General features: G+C 39.8%; 1 protein-coding gene across 7 annotated transcripts; it reads right to left on the bottom strand.

Annotated features, from left to right (window-relative positions):
- Positions 1 to 24,538, bottom strand: LOC144201382 (WD repeat-containing protein 48). 7 transcript variants are annotated; one of them, XM_077723966.1, is made up of 18 exons: positions 24,407 to 24,538; positions 22,254 to 22,403; positions 22,110 to 22,188; positions 21,797 to 22,009; positions 21,594 to 21,682; positions 20,648 to 20,749; positions 20,340 to 20,564; positions 18,937 to 19,011; positions 18,610 to 18,712; positions 18,433 to 18,530; positions 18,232 to 18,357; positions 14,907 to 15,003; positions 14,718 to 14,813; positions 8,047 to 8,152; positions 7,732 to 7,819; positions 1,883 to 1,959; positions 1,616 to 1,808; positions 1 to 1,230 (listed from the first exon to the last, which is right to left on the bottom strand). In XM_077723966.1, exons 1-18 carry the CDS (start codon positions 24,452 to 24,454, stop codon positions 1,135 to 1,137), a joined length of 2,061 nt encoding a protein of 686 aa, XP_077580092.1. In that variant the 5' UTR covers positions 24,455 to 24,538; the 3' UTR covers positions 1 to 1,134. The 7 variants fall into 7 exon arrangements, with proteins under 7 accessions (XP_077580092.1, XP_077580096.1, XP_077580094.1 ...); XM_077723970.1 differs by having other exon boundaries at positions 18,232 to 18,339; XM_077723968.1 differs by having other exon boundaries at positions 22,110 to 22,185.
- Positions 24,539 to 25,824: the final 1,286 nt, after the last annotated feature.

Genomic DNA, 25,824 nt, shown 5'->3' with positions numbered 1-25,824 from the left:
TCACTGTTAAACCATTCCAATTTATTTCCTTGGAAGCCTAAAATATACATTTTCACAAATTATTACAACAAAGATTATTAGAGTTGCATTACCAAATGGGGATTTTGGCCAAGCAGACGGTGTGTTCCCGCACCTGCCATTATGACTAAATGAACACCGAGTTCACAATAAAAAGATCTGTTTTGCTTGGTAAGTTTTCTTTTTTATCTACACTTTTTGGTTATGACAAACCATATACTCTTTTACTATGTTCTTATTTAAATTAACTATACATTAGGAACAACTCATTTTGACCGAGGCCATTGTGGATTGCTCAAGGACAGTGAGAATCTCACTATATATAATTTCCTTTTCGTAGATGATTTAAACAATTACAAACATTCTAATAGAGTAAACTGATATTTCTAAGTTGTAGTGAATACAACTGTCATTTGTATCATCCATGTCAAGCTACAGCCATGAATGTGCTTTGAGGAAGTGGAAAAATAACTGTTGGTATAAGTAAACTGTACGACAAAACTGATGCACACATCGTTCCCCTCCTAAGTCACTTAAATCCAAAATATTGTACACAATGTTTACATGAAAATGTCCTACTCGCTGAGAATAGCACGGCTCATAGACTAGTGTGACGACCTTCAGCCTCTGTTGCAATTAAATTTAAAGTTATGTACAAGTGAGGATGGTTGACTGTGATGCATCAAGACAGTCTGGGGGTTCCAAAATGGAGATACTGTTTGACACTGTGGAGTGCTATTAGAACAGATAGATCTGGAATGTACTATAACATTCTGCGTGCACAAGCACACACATACACACAAACATGTACAGCAGTTTATAATAACATAGCAGTCAGATACGCGTTAAAAAATGTTTTAGTCCTGCAGAGTAAATTGAATTTAGTCTTCAAAATGAAAACAAAACAAAAAAATCTCATCTCTTGGCTGCCACAGCCTGGTATGTTCCTTATGACACATTCCTGGAAATATGTCCAAATTCCTGTGGATATAACAAACATTAACCATGAATGGACTTCCAGGTAGTCCCACTAAATGTCAGATGGGAGGCAATTGGCAAATGATGAATAGAATAATAAAAAATAAAAAAAGTTCTTGCTTTTTCCACTTCTAATTTTCACGTGGACTTCTGCCTGTAATGAAGTGTCAAGTCCCCGCCACTTTTCCAAATAAAATGTTTAACTGTTCGCAGGTCCATGTTGGGATCCAGAACCTGAAAGGTGAGAAAAAAAATATTTTGAGCATTTTAAACTTGTTAACCCCTCCCTCAAAATAATGTTAGAGAAATATAAAGAGAATATATTGGTTCTACTATACAAAATTAAATTCTAGTATGAGACGCGAGAGCCATAAAAAAAAAATGCATTTCAGTTGTGAGTGGAGCATTTTATCCGAGACCAAACTGATCTATTAAAATGGAGAACGACAGGCTAAATAGATTTTTTTAATGTATATAAGTTGCACCTAAGTACTTATATGTTGCAGACCCTCTTGCCAAACAATGAAAAAAATAAATGTGAAATGCAGTAGACAAAATCTGGCTAAACTGTGCTTACTTTACTAGAGTAGTCATAACAGAAACTAAATCTTCTTGATACCTGGTCTTGACACATTAACTCTATCTTCTCCTCAGCTAGCATGGCCATGTCCTCTTCTTTTTCCTGCTCGCCGGGTTTATCGTTGGCAGACGAACTGGTGGTCTGCGACTCGTTGTCCAGATTAATAATCTTTTCATACACATGCTCCATCACCTTCCTCACCTGCAGCATGTCACTGGCTGAAAGACGGTCCCTGTTTGACAACAAGCGTATGAAAATAACGTAATTGCAAGAGGAAAACAAAAAAGAGTTCAAGGTGAAGCTCACTTCTTCAGAGTTTTTGCACCAGAAGATGAATGAGGCTGGAGGTAGAATGGAATTTTATTGAACTTGGGCATATTTTTCTGGCAAAAGAAGAAAAGGCATACTAGTTAGATATACATTTTTTGCATTACGAAATAGTTTCTACAAATGTGTGGTTATTCTGTATGAGGGTTAATTTTATGAATTCCGACTCCAGTTGCAATGAAGTTGGGATGTTGTGTTAAACAAATATTAAGATGTTTTGCAAATCATGTTCAACCAATATTTATTAGAATACACTGCAACGATATATAATGTTCAAACGGCTAAACTTTTGTTTTTTGCAAATCAGCAGTAACTTTTATGGCCGCAAAAATGTTCCAAAAGATGGTTATGTTTACGACTTTGTCAAATCACCTTTTCAACTAACACTATTCAGTCAACATGTGGGAATTGAGGACACAAATTTTTTTGGTGCAATTTTTTCCCATTATGGCCTGATATATAGATTCAGCTGTTCAACAGTCCAAGGTCTTCTTTGTTGCATTTGACACTTTTTTTGATGGGAGAAAAACTAGAGAAGAGAAGTTTTCCAAGTTTTGTTCTTAACCCTTTAACGACTTAAGCACATTTTTGCAAAAAAATAAAACGGCCTATGACAGGCCTCATCTCATTTCATCTTCTTCCCCTTTATCCAAAGTCGGGTCGCGGGAGCAGAAGCTTCAGCATGGAGGCCCTGTCTTCCCTCTCCTCAGCCACTTCGAGTTTAGAGGTTAAGATCGGGCCCAAAAAATCCAACCCATTTTAAGAAAGATACGGTTTATTTTTGCCTGTTTACCTTTTCATTATTTTGAAATAGTAGGACGCATTGTCGTGCGTCATTACGTCACAGCGTCATTTTGTCGTGAGGTCATCGTGTCATCGTCATCAACTCGCATGTATATATGTGCATATAAGCCGTACCCTCGATTCAGTAACCATTTTTTTTCCCGACAAAAGCGGTTTAAATGCGAGAAAATATGGTCCATCTTTTATATGATAATTATAGAGGTTGGAATGCCTGCTCAAATTTTACCTCTAATCCAGCTCTTTCGGAACGACCCCAAAGCATGTCCGAGGTCAACCTAATTTCCTCCTCCCGGCGGGACATGCCCGGAACACCTTCCAAGGGAGGTATCAAGGGGACATCCTGATCAGATGCTTGAGCCAACTCATCTGGCTCCTCTCGATACGGAAAAGCAGTGGCTCCACTCTGAGCCCCTCCTGGATGACTGAGCTTCTCACCTTATCTCTAAGGGAGAGTCTGGAAGTCCTGCAGAGGAAACTCATTTCGGCTGCTTGTATCTTGTTCTTTCAGTCACGACCCACAACTTGTAGCGCTAGATGAGGGTGGGAACGTACATCAACCCGTAAATAGAGACCGACGCAAAGTCTGCATGACTGCAGATGCTGCACCGATCCGCCTATCAATCTGTCGCTGCATTGTTCCTTCACTCGTAATCAAGACCCCAAGATACTTAAACTTCCCCACCTGTAACCACCACAAGAGACGCAGGGAGACACGGTCGAACATTTTTTTCAAGTCCATAAAGCACATGTAGACTGTTTGGGCTCACTCCCATGACCCCCGGAGGACCCAGCTGAGGGTGTAGAGCTGATCCACTGTTCCACGGCCAGGATGAAAACCACACTTCTCCTCCTGGATCGGAGATTCGATCTCCTGGCTAACGCTGCAGTCCAGTACCGTGGAATAGACCTTGCCGGGGAGGCTGAGGATTCTGATTTTGTAAAGGCATGTAAACCAAGACAGCCCCACAACATCCAGAGCCTTTAGAAACTCCCGGCGGGGCATTGCCACCGAGGAGATTTGTAACTACCTCGGTGACTTCAACCCCGGAGAGCCAATCCTAGAGTCCCCCGGCTCTGTTTCCTCATGGGAAGGCGTGACGGTGGAGTTGAGGATGTCTTTAAAAGTATTTGGCCTACTGATTCACAACATTGACAGGAGTAAATGCCTAGCTCGGCAATTCACGAGGTATTCAACGAGAAGATATCCAAGGAGGAGGCAGCCACCATTGCAACAGCGCAAATCAAAAAACAAACGGGGGTGAAACGAACTTTCGGACTTCGTGGAAAGACATCCTGAACGAACTCTCAACGGAGCATTAGTAAATGCAAAGCTCGGCAATATGAGGAATTCAATGAGAAGGCAGCCGAGGAGGAAGCAGCCACCATCGCAAGAGCACAAATCAGAAAAAAAACGGGGAAGAACCTTTCGTGGAAAAAACATCTTGAAAAGGTGTTCACGAGTCGTGCCTACTGTGACTACGTTTGTCTTACGCATTTTAGAAAGTTTATTAAAAGTAATCAAAAGGCAATCGTTTTTGCATTTTTCCCCCAGAATCAAATTCGTCAACCAGCAAAGCAGAAGCAGGTAAGAAACAGTTGTAAATTATAAAATGGGTGCAAAATAACATTTCAAAGAAATCATGTGTACAAAGTGTATTGACAAAAGGACTATATATCTCAGCAGTCGCTGCACACCGGAAATAGCGTCTGCTGCTTCCGTAGCCAGCGCTATTGCGTTTCGATATTCATCCATGTATAATATATATATGCCATGCCTGGCTGCGTCTAAAACAGGGGTCTCAAACTCAATTTACCTGAGGGCCGCAAGAGGCAGAGTCTGGGTGAGGCTGGGCCGCATCAGGATTTCCACAAGAAAAGCGCTGATAAAACATTCCAACGTTATCAAATAACTTTATTTTTTTAACAAAAAATAATGAATTAAATAAATTAACTTAAAGATGAATAAAAAATAAATCAATAAGTAATAAAAAAATAATAATAATAATAATACAGTAGATATATAGTGGCTGGCTAAGTAGAGAAAACTAATTATTTTTATTTAGTTTCAAATGTCTGTATTAACAGCTCTTTAAATTTTCACTTTCTGAACTTTACTTCTTGCTGCTAGAGAACTGGCAGCGCTTCTTCTCACATAGCTTAGTCACATTTGGCTTGAGGGAGGAAGCAGTGGAGACCCTCAATAGAGCTTGAAGACGCTCATCAGTAAGTCTGGACCTATACTTGGACTTATTGAAGTTCAAGGTGGAGAAGAGTTTCTCATACAAGTATGTGCTCCCAAAAAGGCACATGGTCCGCTTGAACATTCGGGAAAGTTCAGGGAAGCTGGGGGTCAACTCTCTCAAAAAATGTCCAAGCTTGTCTGCTTCTCCACTCACCTCCCTGAACTTGGCTTTGAGTGCAGAGTTGCACTGCAGGTCAATGAGCTCCATTTGAAGCTCAGGAGAGGCATCTTGCACATCAAATGAGAAGGAGTCCGCAAACATTTGATATGTGGCTTTGTATGTCTTGAACTCTGCAAATTTTGATCAAATTCCTCCTGCAGCTTAGAAATGGCCTCCACATATTTCTCACCACTGAATGGTGTGCCTGCATCCACAAGAGCCTTGCATGCTGGGAAATGGAAAAGGTTTGTCTGAGAGAGCTGAGCTTTCCATAACAAAAGTTTAGTGCAGAATGCTCTCACGTTGTCATAGAAAGCACTGACAAGTTGCCCCAGGCCTTGTAGCTTCTTGTTCAGTACATTAAGCTCATGTGTGATATCAACAGGAAAAGCTAAGTCCATGAGCCATTTGGGATCACTTAGCACAGGAACAGCAACCCCGTCTATCTCCATGAAGTCTTTTACTTCTGCTCTCAACTCAAAAAATCTCTTCAACACATTTCCCCTGCTCAGGCAACGTACCTCAGTGAAGTAGAGCACATCCCCATATTCAGACAGACTCCATTTCCTCCAAAAAAGCACGAAACCTTCTATGCTTTAAGCCCCTGGATCTGATTTGGTTGATGCATTTCACAACGACAGACATCACATTGTCAAACATCAGGCATCTGCTGCAAAGGGCCTGCTGATGGATAATGCAGTGCAGAGCTATGGCCGACTCCACACCCTCCTCTTCCTGTTTTTTTTGAACAAGTGCTACCAGTCCATTCTTCCTCCCAATCATTGATGGGGCTCCATCAGTTGTTATTCCAACAAAGCTCTTCCATGGCAAACCGTCATTCTGAATGGCATCACACAGCTTGTGAAATAATTCCTTAGCAGTGGTCTGGCCATGCATTGGAATTTTTGTGAGCAACTCCTCCAACACTTCAAAATTGTCATCAACACCACGGACATATATTGCGAGCTGGGCAGTGTCTGTGATGTCTGTGGTCTCATCAAGAGCCACTAAATATACACTGAAGTTTTGCGCTTTCTCACAAAGTTGACCATAAATGTCACTTGACAGGTCAGAAATGCGCTCTACCACGGTGTTGGCAGAAAGGCTGATGTTGTTGAACTGACTTTTCTTTTTGGACAGACAATATGTGCAGCCTTTAATATGCACTTTTTGATAAATTCACCTTCTGTGAATGGCTTGCCTGCCTTGGCAATCAGCTCACAAACGGCGTAGCTAGCTTCGACTGCTGCATCACTTTCTTTTGTAGCCTTCTTGAAAAAACCCTGTTGCCTCAGAAGACTTGTTTTAAGACTGTCAACCTGGTTGGCTCTCTCATCTCCCTGGTATTTGTCGTACTCCTCAGCATGTCTCGTAGCATAATGACGTTTCAAATTGTATTCCTTGTGGACCGCAACTTTTTCAGTGCAAATGAGACGTCGGGGTGCCCCTGTGCTCAACAAAGAAATATTGCACTCCCCGCTTTTTTTGAAACTGTCTGTGCTCATCACTGACCTTTCTCTTCACGGCAGGCTTTGAAACAGACATCTCCGGGGCTGCAATATGTGTTTACACTTGGAATGAGTCTCTGATTGAACTTTTAACTTTCAGTCGCGCGGGTCTGTGGCGCATGTGCACTTTCGCTCTCCGATCGTATTGGATTACGGCCGAGCGGCGTGATCGGCTTCACGGCTTCTCCTCTGCCCAGCTGATTGGAGGAATGAATGAGTGAGTGAGCGAGGCACTGGACAGCCCGGCCAATGTCCCGCCCTCCAGAGCCGTATACTTCACCGTGATTGGTTCATCCAGCTCCGAACACCGGGTTATTCATATAAATCTTGCGGGCCGCGAGTTTGAGACCCCTAGTCTAAAAGAACGATGCGTTCTGTGTAAAATACAGAATTAGCACTCGTTATTGACACTGCGGCTAAAAATATGATGCGTCGAATAGTCGTGAAATTATGGTATCTTGAATTTGACAAAAAAAAAAAAAACATTTATACTTAAGTAGGGTTCAGTCAATGCGCATTTGAAACTGCTATGGTTCGGTAACCCCAACAAGGTTAAGAACCACTGCTTTAGGTTCATACAGTATCTCAAAAATACCATGTGCGTTGTTTTTTTCCTTAAGATTTCCCCTTCGAAGTAACACATTTGTACTGCCTATTAAAACCATGAATATATAGGTCAAAATTTTTAATCAGGGGGCGTCATATAATAGAGAAATTGTAAATGTCAACGGTTTTAAGGGTATGGCTTTTAGACGAAGGCGGCTATTCGAGAAAATACAGTACATTGTTCTAAGGATATGCCTGTTTTGAATGCTATTTTCAAGCATTTAATTTAGAAACAAACAATTTAAGTCGAGTCCCTTTAAATGTAGGTTGAACATGAGTCCCTTTAAATGTAGGTTGAACATGATTTCCAAATATCTACTTTTAAATTTTTCATTGAAATTGTTGTACAATAAAATGGTACATGCTCAAAGTTCATCTCATATGTACATCTCTTAACAGTATTTAATTAACCAGATTTAGTCACAAAACTATTTAGTTGTATATGAAATCTGGTCATTTTTATCATCGCAATACTTCTGACTAATAAGAAGATGAGCCAGTTACTCACATCTACAGTTATATCAATGACCCATTGAGGAACAGTCTCATTCAGTAGCATCGACTCAGTCTCTCCACCTGAATCTCTACAAAGCAGCCTGCAGCACAATCACACAACAGATCAAGTATGCTCAATTTGAGAATTAATGCTTTTTAAAATATTCATGCAATTCTCCTAAGTTTGAGAAATAAGTGTATGCTTGCTAGCAAAATTTTGCAATGTCAAAAAAAACAAATGACATTTCAAAAGTTGTTAGTGTTCTTTATAAGTAGAGTAGACCTGACAGCCTGAGGTAGTGTACGAACTATGACAAGACAGCATTACCTAAAAAGGGTTCTCCCCCCTGCTTCTCCGAAGATAACAGGTGTATGTGGCGGCACCTGGAAGTATCCATTTCCTTTCTGGATGCGGTTCTCCTGCTCTCCATTCACTGTGGCACACGAAATATTTACTCAACAGATGTAGCTTTATTTAGGCCTTTGATAACTCACTAAGATAGGGAGGTCTAAAGTTCCCTTTACTTTTTAAAAAGGTCCTTGTTACGGCTGGCAGCCTGGAAACACACTATGTAGGAGGTGTGTGCTTTCTTTTCTTTACAGGTATCTGCAGCAGTGGCTTCACCCCTGTGACAGAGCCCTGTCCAGGCCAACACAGCTGTAATTAATTCCCCAATCATCCCTCCTTCAATCAAGATTCACTTCCGGCCCTTATTTAAACCCTTTTCGTTTGTCAGCTTGCCCTTGATCCCTTGATGCCTTGCTGAGTTGCAGGCAGGCTTGTGAGTACGTTACTCCCTGTTATATTTTGTATGTGTTGTTAATGATTTTGGGTTGCATAGGGGGACTTGAGATAAGTTTAGTTTAGACACCCCGGGGTATACATATAGTTTGTGCATTTAGACACAGTTATTCCCCTGTCTAGATTATTTTACATCAGTTTAACAGTGGCATCCTTGGGTCTTATTTCCTGTATTTTGTGGGTGTTCATTTGGACACCTGTCTAGGAAGGGGTTTTACTGTGTTTATTTGAGGGTGCCACTTTAATATCTCGTGCTTCCCCTATGTTATCCCTTAGTCTGTTTTATGGACTTTATTGTAAATAAAATATAACTGAAGGCTACTTGCAGTGTTTGTCCGAACTCATCTTTGACCGAACCTGTCTGCTGTGATAGTTGCGACTCCCTGGTATATCATACCCCAGGGGGAGTCGTAACAGTCCTTGAGTGCAAGTTGACTCAACTTCAGCTATGTTGCCTAATTACTCCACCAATTCAATAGGGTTTGTTATTGAGGTGATGCATCACGTTTAGATCGACCAATTATTGGGGCTATTTGCACACTTGATATCTATCGGATTCAAGTTTTTTTAAAAACAAATCAGATTCCCAATTCAATAAATACATTTAAAACTGGGTTATTTCGTCTAAGAAGCAGTCACACCTCTCCTCTGCCTGTCTCGGGCTCTAAAAAAGCTGCTCATTAAGTCAAGGGGTTTAATTTTGTTGTGACTGCTATGCTTCAATTTGGTTCCCATTATTGGTAATAAACACACAGACGCAGATGCACACCAGTACAAACGCAAATTTACCCCCCTAACCCTCTGTTGCCTTGTTGCCAAAGTTGAATTGTAAATTCAATAATGTACATCAACATAGACCTGGGCGATATGAGAATTTTTTTTATCACGATTTAGAAAAAAATCAGTTGAAATCAATAATTATCTAGATATCTATCACATCTTTTTTTCTTTCAAATATGAACCTTTAAACTTCTATAAACAAGTAAATAAATGACTTAAATTTTGTTTATTATGCAAAAAGTATTCCTGTCGCTGTTGTGCAATAAAGATGAGACAACTCCTTACACTATGAAAGGAATACTGTGATCGTTCGACTTCGCAGTTTCAACACGTCGCGTGACTAAAGCTCACGATAGCCTGTTTTTTTTATATATTTTTTTCAATCAAGTGGAGGAACTTTTTTTCACTGAGAGTACAGTACTTAAAGTATTTACAATATATATAAATATATGTATACACATACATAAACATCAGTGGGGGCCCATGCTTTCCACACCTAGGCCTTCAGTAGTGCTGTGTGAATCAATCCAACCCTCAAGTATTTTATGGCTATGTTGGGTTTATTCTGTATTACTATTATAAATATAGTGGTATTACGTCATTTCTTTGTTAAATCATTCTCTTAATTTTCTCAGTGTTGCGAGGTCACCAATAACCGCCAAGTCATCTTTAACCTGGACTGCCTGTTCCAGGATGTTTATACAAACAATTCACCCAATCTGAGTCTTCGAGATTCGGTGGTCCCTTTTGTAACGAGGCCAGGGCTATTCGGCCAATAACAAGAATGTTGTTTCTGTTATTTACAACATAGCGACTATACCTCGTGACGCACTTCGGGTTTTTCTTTATGTAATTGTTATATGATTCTTAGGTCAAGGGAAGGCATAATTGTTCTAATCCAAATGTAGTTTGGTCTAGTCTCCTGCCTTGTTATTGGTAAAATACTTTGATTGTTATTGTAGTTCCAGATGTTGTTTTTACTCATACGTGATGAAATGATCAACAACTCTGTAAATTGTTTTGATTCATGGCAATAAGAGTCGTACGAAAATATCTATTCGATGAGACGTTCGGAAGTTGTAGGAGAAACTCTGGCTTGTTGAATCTCCCCTCTGAGGTTTTATCCGTGATCCATTCTATTTAATTAAATGTCAATAATTGAATAAGATGTCTGCCTGCAGTTATTGATAATTACGAACGAGGGTAATTATTAATGAACCTAACAGGCGAAAAAAAGCTTTAATTCAGCTACAGCTGCAAAACAAAAAATAATCAATACTACCCTAAAAAATTGAAATATTATTGAAGAAAATACTGTTTACTCAACAAAAAATATTTTTATTTATACACAAAATCCATCCTCTAATTACTCTGTTTTACAGATTACACGTGCATTTCAGGTCCATCAAGAAGTAATTTTCTATCGCCATCAAAGCTAAAGCTGAGAGTCGAGTCTGTCTTGTTGTATTTCTGGCATAAGTTTTGAATTCCAGCAACACAATGTACAGTGAGCCAGGGGTAGCGCTCGTAGTCAACGAACAAACCCTTTTCCCGGTAGGCACCGGCTTGCTAGCTTCGGAGTAGACCCACCCGTTCTTAATGATGTCCATTTTTTTTCTGAAAAAGTCTGTCTGGAAAATTACTGTCAGCAAATCTGCAACCAAATTTGTTTGTTTTCCTCAGTCGGCCATCGTGGGTGGAGTTTGCGATGTCTGGCTCGCCTACTCTATCACTAGCCATTCTTAGTTGATGAAAGCCTACGCCTATCCCTACGCCTGCAAGAAGGCAATGACGTATTCCTACGCCTGCAAGGTGGCGTTGATATCGCCAAATCGAATTCTGATTGGTTAAAGCAACAGTTTTATCGACGCTTGTTTTATGCAGCACAGCCTGCAGAACTGATTGTGAAGGCCTTGAGGCAGATCTCTGACCCTGTCAACAAATAATGGCTGAAATGTGATTGGTTAAATGCTTCAATATGAAAACACATCTGGAAGCAGTGCAACCAGGGGGAAAGCAATGAAAGGAAGCTGACAGACAATTTGGAATTATTTATTAAGTATTCATGGACAAAATATAATTAACATCAGTCTGTGATTCCGATATTTCTTAGGCCAGCAGAGAAGGCCCTGACGGCACACCACTGATACATGAATGTATACACATACAGTGGGGCAAATACGTATTTATCAACCACCAATTGTGCAAGTTATCCTACTTGAAAAGATTAGAGGCATGTAATTGTCAATATGGGTAAACCTCAACAAGAAAATTCCTCCATGCAGCTCTCCTCCAGAGCAGTTAGTTATGTTTTGGGGATGTCGTTGGGCAAAACAGACTTTCAACTCCCTCCATAGATTTTCTGTGGGGTTGAGATCTGGAGACTGGGTTGGCCACTCCAGGACCTTGAAATGCTTCTTAAGAAGCTACTCTTTTGTTGCCTTAGCGGTTTGCCCAAAGCATGAAGTTTCCACCCCCATGCTTCACAGTGGGTATGGTGTTCTTCGGATGCAATTCAGTATTCTTTCTCCTCCTAACATGAGAACCTGTGTTTCTACCAAAAACTTCTATTTTGGTTTCATCTGACCATAACACATTCTCCCAGTAATCTTCTGGATCATTCCAATGCTCTGTAGCGAACCGCAGACGGGCCTGAATGTGAACTGGCTTCAGCAGAGGGACACGTCTGGCAGTGCAGAATTTGAGTCCCTGTCGGCGCATTGTGGTACTTATAGTAGCCTTTGTTACTGTGGCCCCAGCTCTCTGTAGGTCATTCACTAGTCCTCCCGTGTGGTTCTAGGATTTTTGCTCACCGTTCTTGCCATCAAATACAATACAAACTCGATCATATTTATCAAATGGAATACTAATCTTCTCATAGTCCAGTTTTACTTCCAACAAGTCTTTGTCACGCAAAGCAACAGTTTTCATGTTGCAATACGTATAGTACGCAAATAATTTTCCTTTGGTTGATGGCGCTAAACACGGATATATAATACTGTATTCCGTCTTGAACTTTTGCAGGCTGTTCATTGTATTTTTTTGATGGCAAAATATTAGTGTCACAGTTCTCTCGTCTTCGCTTGGAAGCTATGGTATGTCTATGCTCAAAAATCAATCAAAACGATGTCACATCCACGTGACCTACACGGATGTCACATCCACGTGACCTACACGGATGTCACATCCACGTGACCTACACGGATGTCACATCCACGTGACCTACACGGATGTCACATCCACGTGACCTACACGGATGTCACATCCACGTGACCTACACGGATGTCACATCCACGTGACCTACACGGACGTCACATCCACGTGACCTAAACGGACGTCACATCCACGTGACCTACACGGATGTCACATCCACGTGACCCACACGGATGTCACATCCACGTGACCCACACGGATGTCACATCCACGTGACCCACACGGATGTCACATCCACGTGACCCACACGGATGTCACATCCACGTGACCTACACGGATGTCACATCCACGTGACCTACACGGATGTCACATCCACGTGACCTACACGGATGTCACACCCACGTAACCTACACGGATGACACACCCACGTGACTTACACGGATGTCACACCCACGTGACCTACACGGATGTCACACCCACGTGACCTACACGGATGTCACATCCACGTGACCTACATGCATGTCACACCCACGTGACCTACTTGCATGTCACACCCACGTGACCTACATGCATGTCACATCCACGTGACCTACATGGATGTCACATCCGCGTGACCTACACGGATGTCACATCCACGTGGCCTACACGGATGTCACATCCGTGTAGGTCACGTGGATGTAGTTTCCATTTGTGCCATCCTCAAATGGCATATTTTAACTGAAAAGGTTATTGAAAGCAAACGTACGTTTCGAAACGCCGGTTGCGTCTGACATCGCTTGTTTTTATTTTTGTAGTTTCCATAGAAAATGCGAATTTTGTCATTTGCTTTGAACTGGCGTAGTAAACTACGAACCATTATTAGTATTAGGTAGGTCTAACAAGGATGAAGAACATTGTCTTACTTTTGAGAAATCTGGAGATCTTGGCTCTAGCACACAGTTTGCAACAATGGGTCCAGGAGATCAATGACAACATGGTCATAGCCATCGAATTTGGCAATCAATCTGACGTTCTTTTTCTTGTACAAAAACATTTGTACAAAAAAAAAACAGCAGTCACAACTTCCCATCAACATGTTGCTTGTGCGCCGAAAACATATTGCAGCTCCTCCTGCTGCCCCTACAGCACCCCCCTCAAGGATCCAATGACTCAAATCTGACAAAAAGGACTTGGACTAGATCTCACAATAACTTTTTTTCAAATTTAAATTAAGCGGAGAGGAACTATTTTCCTTTCGAGTACAGTATTTCAAGTATTTACAATTTTTTTTAGATAGAGATTATATTTAGATATTAATATATTTTTATATGCTAAAAGTAATCCTTCAAATATCGCAGTTTCATTAACCTGTGTTTTTTTCTGGGGGAATTTTTTTTGGGTAATTTTTGTCTTTTTGGTAAGTTCATTAAAATATGAAAATCCACGTTGAAATTCGCAAACAGAAGCCACTCCCCTGTCCTCCGCTTGCAAATAGAACTTACCACTGAAGTAAAAAATAAATACATTTTTAAAAGTTCATAAAAATGTGAAAATCTGCGCTGAAACTCGCAAAAAAAACCCACTGAAAAAAATACAATGCTTGCAGAGACAGTAAAAAGAAGTTGCGACCACAGACATTACGGGTTGTGAGGAGAGAGCCAGTGTCCCTGATGCTCTAACGAGCAGCCAACGAAAAGTGATATATAATCCTCGTATTAGCGATTGCTCCGTATTTCGCGCTGAGTGACGGGAAAAAAACACTGAAAAAATGCAGTGCTCGTAGATATCTGTTATACACAAAAGAGATGCGGCAAAAAAAGAGTGCGCTAAAATCATAAACAGCCTTCCATATCTTGGCCACCTGGCTTTCTCATATTTCGAAATTTCTATAGATAATTATTTGCTCAAAATTGTACTCGTATCTCAAAATGCTCGTATGTCGGGGTGCTTGTATGCCGTATATATATATATTTTATAAATAGGAGTGACCCTAATTCGAGCCTTTCCGTTTGTCTGTTCTACATTAACTGTGATAATCAAGGGATTACTGTATAAGTATAATATTTAATGAATATATAATTGTACTTGTGTACTGGGATTTTTTGCATAGCCGCATGAAACATGTATGGAGTAATAATAGGGGTGATCCTAGCTACGGATATTCGATTATCGCGGCCATTCTGGTCTACATTATCCGTGAAATTTGAGGGATTACTACAACTGTACATTGACTATTGATAATTTCCCTTTAAATATTCTTTAAGGTGTCATGCAGGAATCCTTACCATGGTTTACTTCGTTTTCTTCCTCATCCATGGGATTGATTCGAGTTCTAGGCCAGAACTCTAGCAAAGCCTGAAGCAGCAGCCCACCCAGATTTACTGCAGAGGCAAAAAGGAACAGCTCTTAGGAAGACAAAAAAGAAGCCTGCCCCTACAATTATTACAGGAGAAATGACCTGTCATGTTTCCTACATTTTGGGTCAGATCCATCAGAGCTTGAGAACCCTGCGTCCTTGGCGGAAACCCAGGCAGCAAAGCAGTCACTCTCGTCTAGTGTGATGGTAAGCATCTATTGAGCAGCACGTAAAATAGAGTAAACAGCTTTTAGTTCTGAGTTTCATTAGTTATGGTGGAGGGGAACATGGGTTTGGTAGTCATTTGGAATGTGATCGAGAATTTGGCACAGATGTGAATTTTTGGTGTTTAGACTTAAATGATCTGAATAACTGATATATTAGCTTTTCCCACTCTATTTCACATTTTGGGCCTATGCTATGAACACTGAGATGCTTAAAGAATCTTAGTTTGAAATAAATACATGGTAATACCTACGGTTCAATAATATTTTACTTTAGAGCTGTAACTAACGATAATTTACCTTATCGATTAATTGTGAACAATCAATCAATTAGTCAGTTAAATGAGCTTTTGCAATTACCTTCAAAATTAAATAAAAGTAATAAAAACAAGGCATATTTTAAGAAAAAAATGAAATACTTCATTCAAAAATAATATGTCATTACAACTGTACTCTTATAGTACATAAAGCATTTTCAAGTGTTTAGTTGAGAAAAGGTTCTAAATCAGAAAAAAATGTCAGGCAAAATCATGATTATTCAAATTTAAAAATGGCTGCTTGTTTATATTTTTCTTTGGATTCAAAGTGCTGATATTAATTATAAAATTACTCATACACATTCTTTAAACAAGAATATGCCAGTTTTTCTTTAGACCAAGAATATAGCACCAATAATTAGAAGAAAAAAAAATTCTAAGAGTGAATGTGGAAGACTGATCAACATTACACATTACAACTCATGCACTGGGAACTAAATGAGGTCTTTGGATTACACTGGAGCTAGGCAGTATGACAAAAATTGCTATCACGATAAGAAAAAAAATATCAGTCAATATCAATAATTATCACGATAACTTTCAAATCTTTTTTTCTTTAAAATTTAAAACTTTTATGCATAATAAATACTTTCCTCCTTATTCAATTATGAATGTTTGAGTTAATTTATTTAATAATGGAGAGAACATATTCATATTAATGAACATGCATGTGTAAATATGTAAGGTTGTAGCCGAGGGGTAATTTCTATCTTTAGTCCCTTGTGAAGGTTGGATTGGATTGGATAACTTTGTTCATCCCGTATTCGGGAAATTACATTGTGGCAGTAGCAAGAGGGTGATTAGACAGAATAAACAGCAAAGCAAAGGGAGGGATTTATGGTACTAACAAATTTGACATTTCTAAAAGTAGCTGTTAATGCTGCATAGGTGCGCACTTTTTAGTGGTTAAGTAGACATTGATGAGTCAAAATAAAGTACCAAAATTAGCTTTCTGGGGACCTTGGCTGGGTCACCATGAGCGTCAGAGAACGGCATATAAAACTACATATTTTTCACTTTTCATTCATGAACGCCGAACGAGTTGCGAAATGTTGAAGGTCAAGCTTTCTTGCGTTAACTGCAGATGACACATGCACTGTCGGAAGTTTTTATGAAATGACAAAAATCTCTTTTAATAAAACCAATAGATCTTTTCAAACACAAATATTCATGCATTATTGTCAACAATAGCGTCTACCAATTTTTTTTAGAGTAGCAAATGATGTTTATTTAACAAATTAACCCCCAAAATATACAAATGCACCGTCTGATGTTATTATGCATCTTAACACTATTTTTCAAATAACCACAACATTTATTAAAAAATCTGACTGAAAAATGTTTATCATACTGTTTTCAATGGCAAAATAATCACATCCTGTCATGAAACATGGTCATGAAGCTTGTAGAAAACAAAGGGGGTCACTAAATTTTTCATGGCAAGAGATTATTTTGCCATTGAAAACAGTATGATAAACATTTTCCAGTAAAATTTTCAATAAAAGTTGTGGTTATTTAAAAAATAGTGTTAAGATTTAAAAGGTCATCATTTGAGATGCAAGGACTCTGTACAACATCAATACAGTAATCCCTCGTATAACGCGGATGTAGACAAGACATGGCCGCGATATTAAAAAAATAACGGGACGAATCATCAGCCCTATTAGTGCAATTACGTTTTTGCGGCTATCCAAAAATACAAGTACACAAGTACAATTACCAAGAAGTGAATATATTAAATATTAGTCATACATATATGAAAAGAAGTTATACGCACATGAAAAGACGAATGTATTAATATCCAAATAAAATCTATAAATAGAACAACAAGGAATCTCACTTTTTTGGTCGCTGTCATCATGTCTCGTTTTTTTTCTTGGGCTCATTCTTAGATGGCCCAGGACGCTTAGGAGGCATTTTCAATGGCAAATTCAAACAAAACTAGAATAAGCTTGGCGTAGTCTTTCTCCATAGGTGAAGTGCACGGTGCAAAATTCACTCGCAACAAAACAGAAAAAGGCAATGTCGTCCTTGGCCCTTTATATTACAGTAATACCTTGACATAAGAGTGTCCCGACATACGAGAAAATTTGACATACGAGAAAAATCTCGATCAAATTTTTGCTTTGGGACAAGAGACAAATTTGAGACATGAGCATACGAGATGGTTCCCGATGTATGCGATTATGTGAGATACTGCTCATGAGAACAGCTTTGCTTTGTCTTTCTTGCCGGATCTCCCTCGCATAAAAATATCTACGAATTTGCATTTTTACTACTGGAGATAGAATGACCGAGTCGATAGCCTGCGAATAAGCCAGCTGAATCTACATGGATTTAAAAACAAAGCAAACATCTAAAAAAAGACACCAGCAAAACCCCTTAAAAGCAAGTTGTGGCCTGTTTGATAATTTTAAAAAACTAAATGGGTTACACTCAGCCACTGAGGCATGGAGAAGCAGGAGGTTTCGACTGGAAAGCCGCAAAGGAACGCATTTTTGGCTCTTTTATCGCAGAAGAAGGTTGATATTTAGTGTAACGTAAGATTAAAACTTATCTCTAGGTGTTGTTATAGTAATCAAATTCAATTCAATTTAAAGTCCCCCCCCCCTCCCGCTTTCTTTAGCTCTATTTTCAGTTTTTCCTTATCAATTTTATCATTATATTTGCGTATCATTTTAAGCTTAATCTTTTTCTCCGTTTTAGTGTATATATGGAACCTGTATTTTATAACTAGAGAACAAAATATAAAATTTTAAATAATGGAATTTTTAGGAAAACAATCTTGTCATATGTACATGTTCATATAAAATGACCTGTAATCAAAAAACTTCTTTATTACCCATACTACAGAATCTACATCACTATAAAATATGTTTTCACATTTAATATTATAACTTACCCCGGTTTTCAAATCAACTGAGAACCAGTTTGGCACATACACCATCTTGAATCGCTTTTTAATCTCTTCATCAAACTCCACTTTGCCCAAGTCTTCACCTTTGCAAGCCTGTAGATCAGACACCGGCTCCATTCACACCACAAGACTGATTTCAAGAGTTTCCTTTGTGCGAGTCAAACATATTCTACTGCTAACATTTACCTTCAGAACATCCCAGAAAGCCACGTTGTTGTTGGTATCTTTGGTCAATATGTGTCTTTTATCGTTCAGAATGTGGCACTGTATAATACTGGCACCTCCTGTAAAGGTGAGTAAGGCAGATTTTTGCTCATGAAACAGGGAAAGAGGATAAGGTCCTATTTCATAACAATGTCTTACCCTTGATGACTTGTTCTGGCTGTGTGCACAGTGGTGTTAAAGGCGTGCTGCAGTCATTATCGTACTCCCCTGATGATCTGAAGTTGTGCATTCCCTTGAGAGACTGTACATATTGGAGACAAGAGCAGAAATAATCAAAATACATAGCCCAAGAAATTGTTCACAACAGGCTGCAACATCACACTTAATACAAACACTATCAAAGTGACTTGTGCATATACAGTACATATTGCGTGCACAAATATGTTGACATTCAATTCGGCAGTATGAATGAAACTATACTGTTGAGTCTGTCAAAGTCAGGGCCACTACATCACAAATGCCTACCCATTTATTAACAGATGACTTGGTGGTGGAAACCCAAATAGCAGAAGGCGGGTCAACAGATCTGTCCAGTTCCATCTGTGCAATAGACAGAGGAGTAAGCATGAATGGAAATAGTGCGTAAACAAAATTCCTAGGCTTATTAGCATATTTCTGTTCTTACAGTGGCAGAAAATGTGCACATTAGTCAGCACGTATACATACATACATACATATACATCAGTGGCGGGCCGTCAATGCCTTCTAGGCCTTCTCTGCTGGCCTAAGAAACACCTGAATCATATAATATTTTGTCCATCTATACTTATTAAATAATTGCAAATTTTCTGTTAGCTTCCTTTCATTGCTATCCTCCTGGTTGCACTGCTTCCAGATGTGTTTTCATATTGAAGCATTTAACCAATCACATTTCAGCCATTATTTGTTGCCAGGATCAGAAATCTGGCTCACGGCCTTCACAATCAGTTCCGCAAGCTCTGCTGCATTCTCCAAAATAGATAGGGCGCCTTATAATCCAGTGCGCTTCATATATGGACCATTACTGAAATTGTTTTCACGATAAAATAAAATAAATCAGTCGATAGGGTACACCGACTATTTTCCCGTAGAGTACTGCGCAGTGACTCCTGGTATATGCAGTTCTTTTGTCAATACACCCAATGGATTGTGGCCTGTATACATTGACTTCAATACAGCTTGACAAAGCATGGAAAACAGCGTCGGAAAGTTACGCTAGCTACCAGCTAGCTACTATTTGCGAATGGATTGCGGCCTGTATACATCGACATCAACACAGCTTTACTTTAGGTGGCAGGCAGCACATGGGCTAGTTACGCTAGCTACCAGCTAGCTACTATTTACGAATGGATTGCGGCTGCCTGGACAAACGTGTTAAACTCAGAGTTTTCGATGGACAGTTGTTCAATTCGGACACAGAAAATGAGGACTTTGATGGATTTGTGGGTGATGATGACGCGAGTACATTGAACAATGGCTAAAGTACAACCAAATTCAGTTTTGCTTCCGTTACCTTTTTAAAAACGTGTTTTTTAGCGTGTGGGTGTAGCGTGCATTTGGTGCATGTAGCACCGAATTAGTGTGTTCGCCGTCATCCTGGGTGTATTGACAAAAGAATAATGTATCCTAGCAGTCACTGCGCACCAGAAAAAGCATCTGGGGCTGCTTCCATAGCCAGTGCTATTGCGGTTCCATATTCATCCATATACAATATATATATGCCATGCCTGGCTGCGTCTAAAAAAAGGTTGCGTCCTTTGTGTGTGCAAAATACAGAAAAAGCATATGTTATTGACACTGCAGCTAAAAATATGATGCGCCGTTTAGTCATGTAAATACGGTATTTGGTATTTATTAGTTTGCTGACATATCTCAAGTTCTCTTCTTACTTTCAGCACTGGGGCTTTCTCTTCACAGATGAGAACACGGATGTCTGGGTTACGCAGGTCTGTGCAATAGATCTTCTTATCTCGACCTCCAGAATAGACATGTGTGAAAGCCTCATTGACTTGCAGGGCCCAAACGCCTTCATCGTGCACACGGTACGTGGCAATGCAGCGCTGCTGACCAAGAGACCACAGACGAATTGTTCCATCTGAACTGCCAGACAGACACTGCAAGGTAGCACAGCAGATTTGTCGTCATGCAAAATGAAACACAAATACAAACCACTAGGTATTTGTACAGATATATTTACTTGAGTTCCATCTCGGTTCAACAGTAGTGATTTGACATTGTCTGTATGGCCTTTAAGCTTCATCAATTTTGCACATGTACGTGGGTCCCACACTCGCAGCACCTAGAGAACAATTTGTCAAATATTTCCAAATGTTCATGGAGCCAGGTACCTTTCAGTTTTTCCATTGTAGCAGTGGGCTATCAACAATTTTTCTCCACATTAAAAAAATGGAATTTCCCATGGATTCAAACCCATAAGTAAATTAAAAGTAAAAACCAACAAATATTGCATTAGCAATACACCACTAGCATGCATTCAAACCCATGAATAAATTTTAAAACATAAATACACCAACAATCGCAAAAGCTAAACATCGCTAGCATGGTCGGTCGGGCACACATTGATCATAATGGCTTAAAATAACACCTTTAGCTTTTAGAGACTTTTGTCTTTACCCTGGTTACAAGCAAAAACATTATGGAATGTTTTCCCAGGTATGAAACAACACCATTATTAAAATAATAATAATGATAATAATGAAACAAGCCTGGTCAAACAAACAACCCATTATTTATTATTTTGTTGCACAAGCTTTTGGCCAATCATTTCCCTAACTGTGCATGAGCTATCGGCAACGGTCAAAGATTATTTTGACCCCGTTCCTTGTAAGAAAATTTCAAAATATGTTATGGCAACAGTCATTTTTTGCAGGCCAGGGTTAGGGTTAGTTAGTGTCATGCTACAACAATCATTGCAGCGGGTCCTTGGAAACTAAGCGCTTTTTGTGTTGTCAAAAAACTGAAAATACACCTGCCACTGAGATGGCTTTCAGGTGGTGCGTACAATAGACGTGAAAATATGGTCAATAAAGATGCACATTAGCTTTGAATGCAGTGTTGGACATTAACTCAGAACAATAAGCAAGGTTTGACAACTAGTGTCAAAAAGGTGAGAAAAGCCTCACCTTTTCTGTGGATCCAGACACTATCACTGTGCCCATCTGGTTCATTGCCAGGCTGTAGATTGAATCTTTGTTCCCACTGAGTGACGACGCTATTGCACACACAATGTACTTAGACAAGCAATGTAAAGTCAAGAAAATACAATACACCAAGCAGACAGTGAAATCATTTAGGCAAATAATTGAACAGTAAAAAGACACCTTACTGGTGACAGTATTGTTGGAAGCAGTAAGTGCTGTAAGCGTATTAACATCCCAGAGAAATATCTGCCTATCAAGTCCTGCCGATGCCACCAGCTCCTTGTCCTTAGCATAGGCTAAGGCTTTCACATAGTCCTTATGCGTTCGTAACGTTGACATACAGAACCCTTTATGTGCATTCCATACTTTGACCGTTGTATCCGAGGAAGCAGATATTACTGAAAACACACACCATTGCACCATTGTCAGTAAGCAGACGGTACAGTTAACCTCACCTATTGAAATCTGAAGCATTAAGATGTTCACGATCAAACTCACGTGTTTTCCCATTGCAACAAAGAACTATGTCATTGACCCAGTCTGTATGATGCTCCATTGATGCAATGTATGGGTCCTGCTAAAATGAGAAAACATAAATTAGCTAAATGCAGATATTATGTCGAGTTTAGCATCGTTATGTACATTCAATACTTTATGCTGGTAGACGCTCCATATCCGGATAATAGAGTCCCTTCCAGCAGTGAAGAGTCGATTCAACGCGGGGTCTAGTTGGAGAGCATTCACCCCATTTCTGTTGTATTTTTCCACCTCATCCCGAATGACGTAAGAAACCTGAAGCAGCAAAAAGGTGCATCAGCGTAGGATTGGAACTCATTGGCCAAAGTCTCATGTCGGTGGAGGTAGCGCTTTAACAAAAAGTCACATGACTGACGCAGTCACAGTGGTAACTCTACTTAGGAATGCTTCTACATACAACATTTTCAGGTTACAAAGCCCTTTGATATGCAAATGATTGTTCCAATGTACGAAACAAAATCTTTACAAAGAGTTACAAAATCCGTAAAACATGCTAGGTTGTTTTGAATTCATAATTTGAAATGAATGTTTTTGCATGTTTGTTATTCATTTTAAGACATTAAGACAGAGATCTACAAACAATGCCAGAAAGGGCCGCTGAAGGGGCGGGTTTTCGTTCCAACCTATAAGAGGAAACCATTCCACCAATCTGGTATCTTAAAAGTGCAAGCAAGTGCTTCTCATTGGCTAACCTGCCTGTGCTGGATGGGTTGGGACAAAAACATGCACCCACATCGGCCCTCGAGGACCGGTTTGCCCACACCCATCAAAAAGTTAGTATCAGTATATCCCTCGGCGTGACCTCTAAAAGAGACCCGCCTGAAAATGGAACCTTTGTGCCTTTTTTTCATAAGAGAAACCTGACTAAACCACAAGTCTTTTGTTTTGAAACAAATCTTATAATTTCTGGGGTTGTTCTAAAGGAAGTAGGCACACACAGCACTGTTATGTCTTATCAATATCCCTGCAAAATGGATGGCAATTTGGATGAAACTGCTAATAAGAAACTCAGACACTCGCAGAAGTGAATTGGTTCGTATTCGACGAAATATCCCACGTTGAAGCTGTCCCCAAAAGAATAATATTTGCATATCGTTAAACATGCAAGTGCGACTTCAGCGTGTTGGAATCCTGACTGTAAAATGCACGTAGAAGGACCCAAACATAAAGATAAACTTATTTTCATTATTCTGTACTTTTTCAATAGTTCTCAAAAACACTTTCAAATAATGTAAAAACATGACACTAACAGTTGGATTTGTTATTTTCCGATTATTTTTTTCTTACATTTTATATCAATTTTGCATGAATCGCATTTACTCCGGAAATGGGGTAAGGGCACTCCTGAAATGGGGTCGACAGAGGTTGGCAGTTCTGCAATACATTAGCGACATACAATTCACAACAATTTGACTGACATTCATGCTATTTTATTAAACTATGGTGGTAGTCATAGAGTTAGACTGCCAGCTACACCTCAATAAGTTTGCTTGCATTACATCCTCCTGATGCGCCTATTAGCGAGTGACACCGTTCTATGCGTCGGTACAGTTGGCCGTAGTGCCGGGACGCATCAAAATGCCTTATCTACCCATCACTACTAAAGATAGATACTAGAGCTCAGGTTGTTGCGTCCATGGTATCTTGTTTTCCCCACAACAGTACAACTTTTCTTAATGACGCCCGAAAATCAAGAGCAACATTCCCATTTTATTTCCCGCGCCTGCAGTCAACATGATGCTGTGTTTAGAACGGCATGCTAATCGAGACATGCGTTCAATTCACAATGTGCGAAAGGATACATATTCGGAAGGTAGCGCATACTTTGATTTATTAGAACCGTAGGCTGACAGGAGGGACATGATGAACAGCGAGTCAAGCATCGTCCGTTTTCCCAGCAATTAGACAGATCCCTCTCACAGTGACGTAAAGCCGTTAAAATATCGAAACCAAGACAGCTCACAAAGCACGACAGATAGGTTACAAGGGCAATAGGATTCACAGATCTGCAGCATATCCAATAATTTAAAGAAATACAGGCAAAAGTATCTTATATCTGGCACCGATGTTACCACAAATTTCTGTACGCTAAGCTAGCTAAATTAGCCGGCTCGACTTTGAAGAGTCGGAACAGCGATGTAGCTCTAGAATTGGTCCTATTACAGATCGTCTATTATGCAACAAAGATGTGTTGAAACAGTAAGTTGCGCATTAGCCGATACCAAGTACTCGGTAATTTAACCAGTGTTGGACTTTACCTGTACTTTTCTCCGCCCAGCAGCATTTTGCCTGTGATGGGTGGCCATCTTGCATGTTGACAGTCAATTCATGTGGTACTTACCTTTTCTTCGAATCAATTTCGTCTGGCTAGAGCGTGCACAGCTCAATGCTGCCCCCTCTGTTTAATGTAGTTGCGGACTCCTTCTTATACCTATTGTACCTACTACGTACTACCCAAACAATGATAATTTCAAGTAAAAGTTGTTTAATTTTTGCAATTTAACCTAAAATTATTATTTATTTTCATTTTAGTCCCTCAAGGAGAAATTCACCTTTTAAGTTGGATGGAGCGGCCCAGCGAATGAGTGGATAGTGTGTCGGGCTCACAGTGAGGAACCTGGGTTCAAATTCTGGTCGGTCCACCTACGTTGAGTTTGTATGGCACCTGTGTGGGTTTTCTACGGGTTCACCGGTTTCCTCCTACATTCCAAAGACATGCATGGTTGATTGGACACTAAATGGCCCTTAGGTAGGAGTGTGAGTGTGAATGGTTGTTTGTCTCCTTGTGCCCTGCAATTGGCTGGCCACCAATTCAGGGTGTCCCCCGCCTTATGCCTGAAGTCTGCTGGGATAGGCTCCAGCACCCGGTGTGGCCCCTCTGAGGATAAGCATTTCAGAAAATGAATGAATGATTCATCTTCCGTAACACACAGTAAGGGTTGGGGTTCACACTCTCAATCATACCACCATCAGCGGGAATCGAGCCCGCGCCTACCCGTGCCGAAGTCAAGTGATTGAAGCCCTACACCAGCAGGGAGTTCCATGACAATATATAGAATTTTTTTTTTTTACTTTTTCTTCATATTTTACAGATATCCATGTGTGCTTGTGCACCTGTTTGCAGATGCTCCTCTCACTATTTTAACATTTAAAGCACGGGTGTCAAAGTGCCATTCCAGGGGGTGGATCCAGGCTGCTACATCATTTCATTGTGCGTCATGCTAAATTTCCAATGAAGATTATAGATCTATAAAGAGTATTCACTCATTGTCCTTTGTTTAAATGAAAATTAAGATTTTCTAAAAAAAAAAAAAAAAAAAAAAAACTATAGATACAGCTTTTAAGTGTTTGTTTCTTTTCTGTTACACAAAATGATGGTTCAAAAGAATGATCAGGGTAAAATAAGGAGGGTGGACTTTGCGTGTGCATACACAATGAATGGTGCTGCAACAATAGGATCATTAACACTCACTGCTCCCTGGATTTAGAGCTCTTGGCAGTACGGTGCAAGCCCTTCTATCTACCGAGAGAGCTAACGATTGTCATTGTAATGGCTGTTTACATCCCACCACATGCTAACGTTAGCACGGCACTTATCCTCCTGCTAGCGGCTGTAAACAAACGGCGTGTTTTAGTACGTGCAGACAACATGAATTGACATTTATTTAATTTTTTA

The sequence above is a fragment of the Stigmatopora nigra genome, chromosome 9 (genome assembly GCF_051989575.1).
Source record: "Stigmatopora nigra isolate UIUO_SnigA chromosome 9, RoL_Snig_1.1, whole genome shotgun sequence".
NCBI classification, from domain to species: domain Eukaryota; kingdom Metazoa; phylum Chordata; class Actinopteri; order Syngnathiformes; family Syngnathidae; genus Stigmatopora; species Stigmatopora nigra.
The sequence above is the reverse complement of the archived record's forward strand: the minus strand, read 5'-3'. Positions and strand labels throughout refer to the sequence as shown.

Coding starts and splice junctions, on each gene's coding strand:
- LOC144201382 (XM_077723965.1), bottom strand. CDS start 24,454: ATGGCCACCCATCACAGGCAAAATGCTGCTGGGCGGAGAAAAGTACAG. Junction 18,713..18,936: donor AGTCATCTGTTAATAAATGG/GTAGGCATTTGT, acceptor CAATATGTACAG/TCTCTCAAGGGAATGCACAA. Junction 18,531..18,609: donor GCCAGAACAAGTCATCAAGG/GTAAGACATTGT, acceptor TCACCTTTACAG/GAGGTGCCAGTATTATACAG.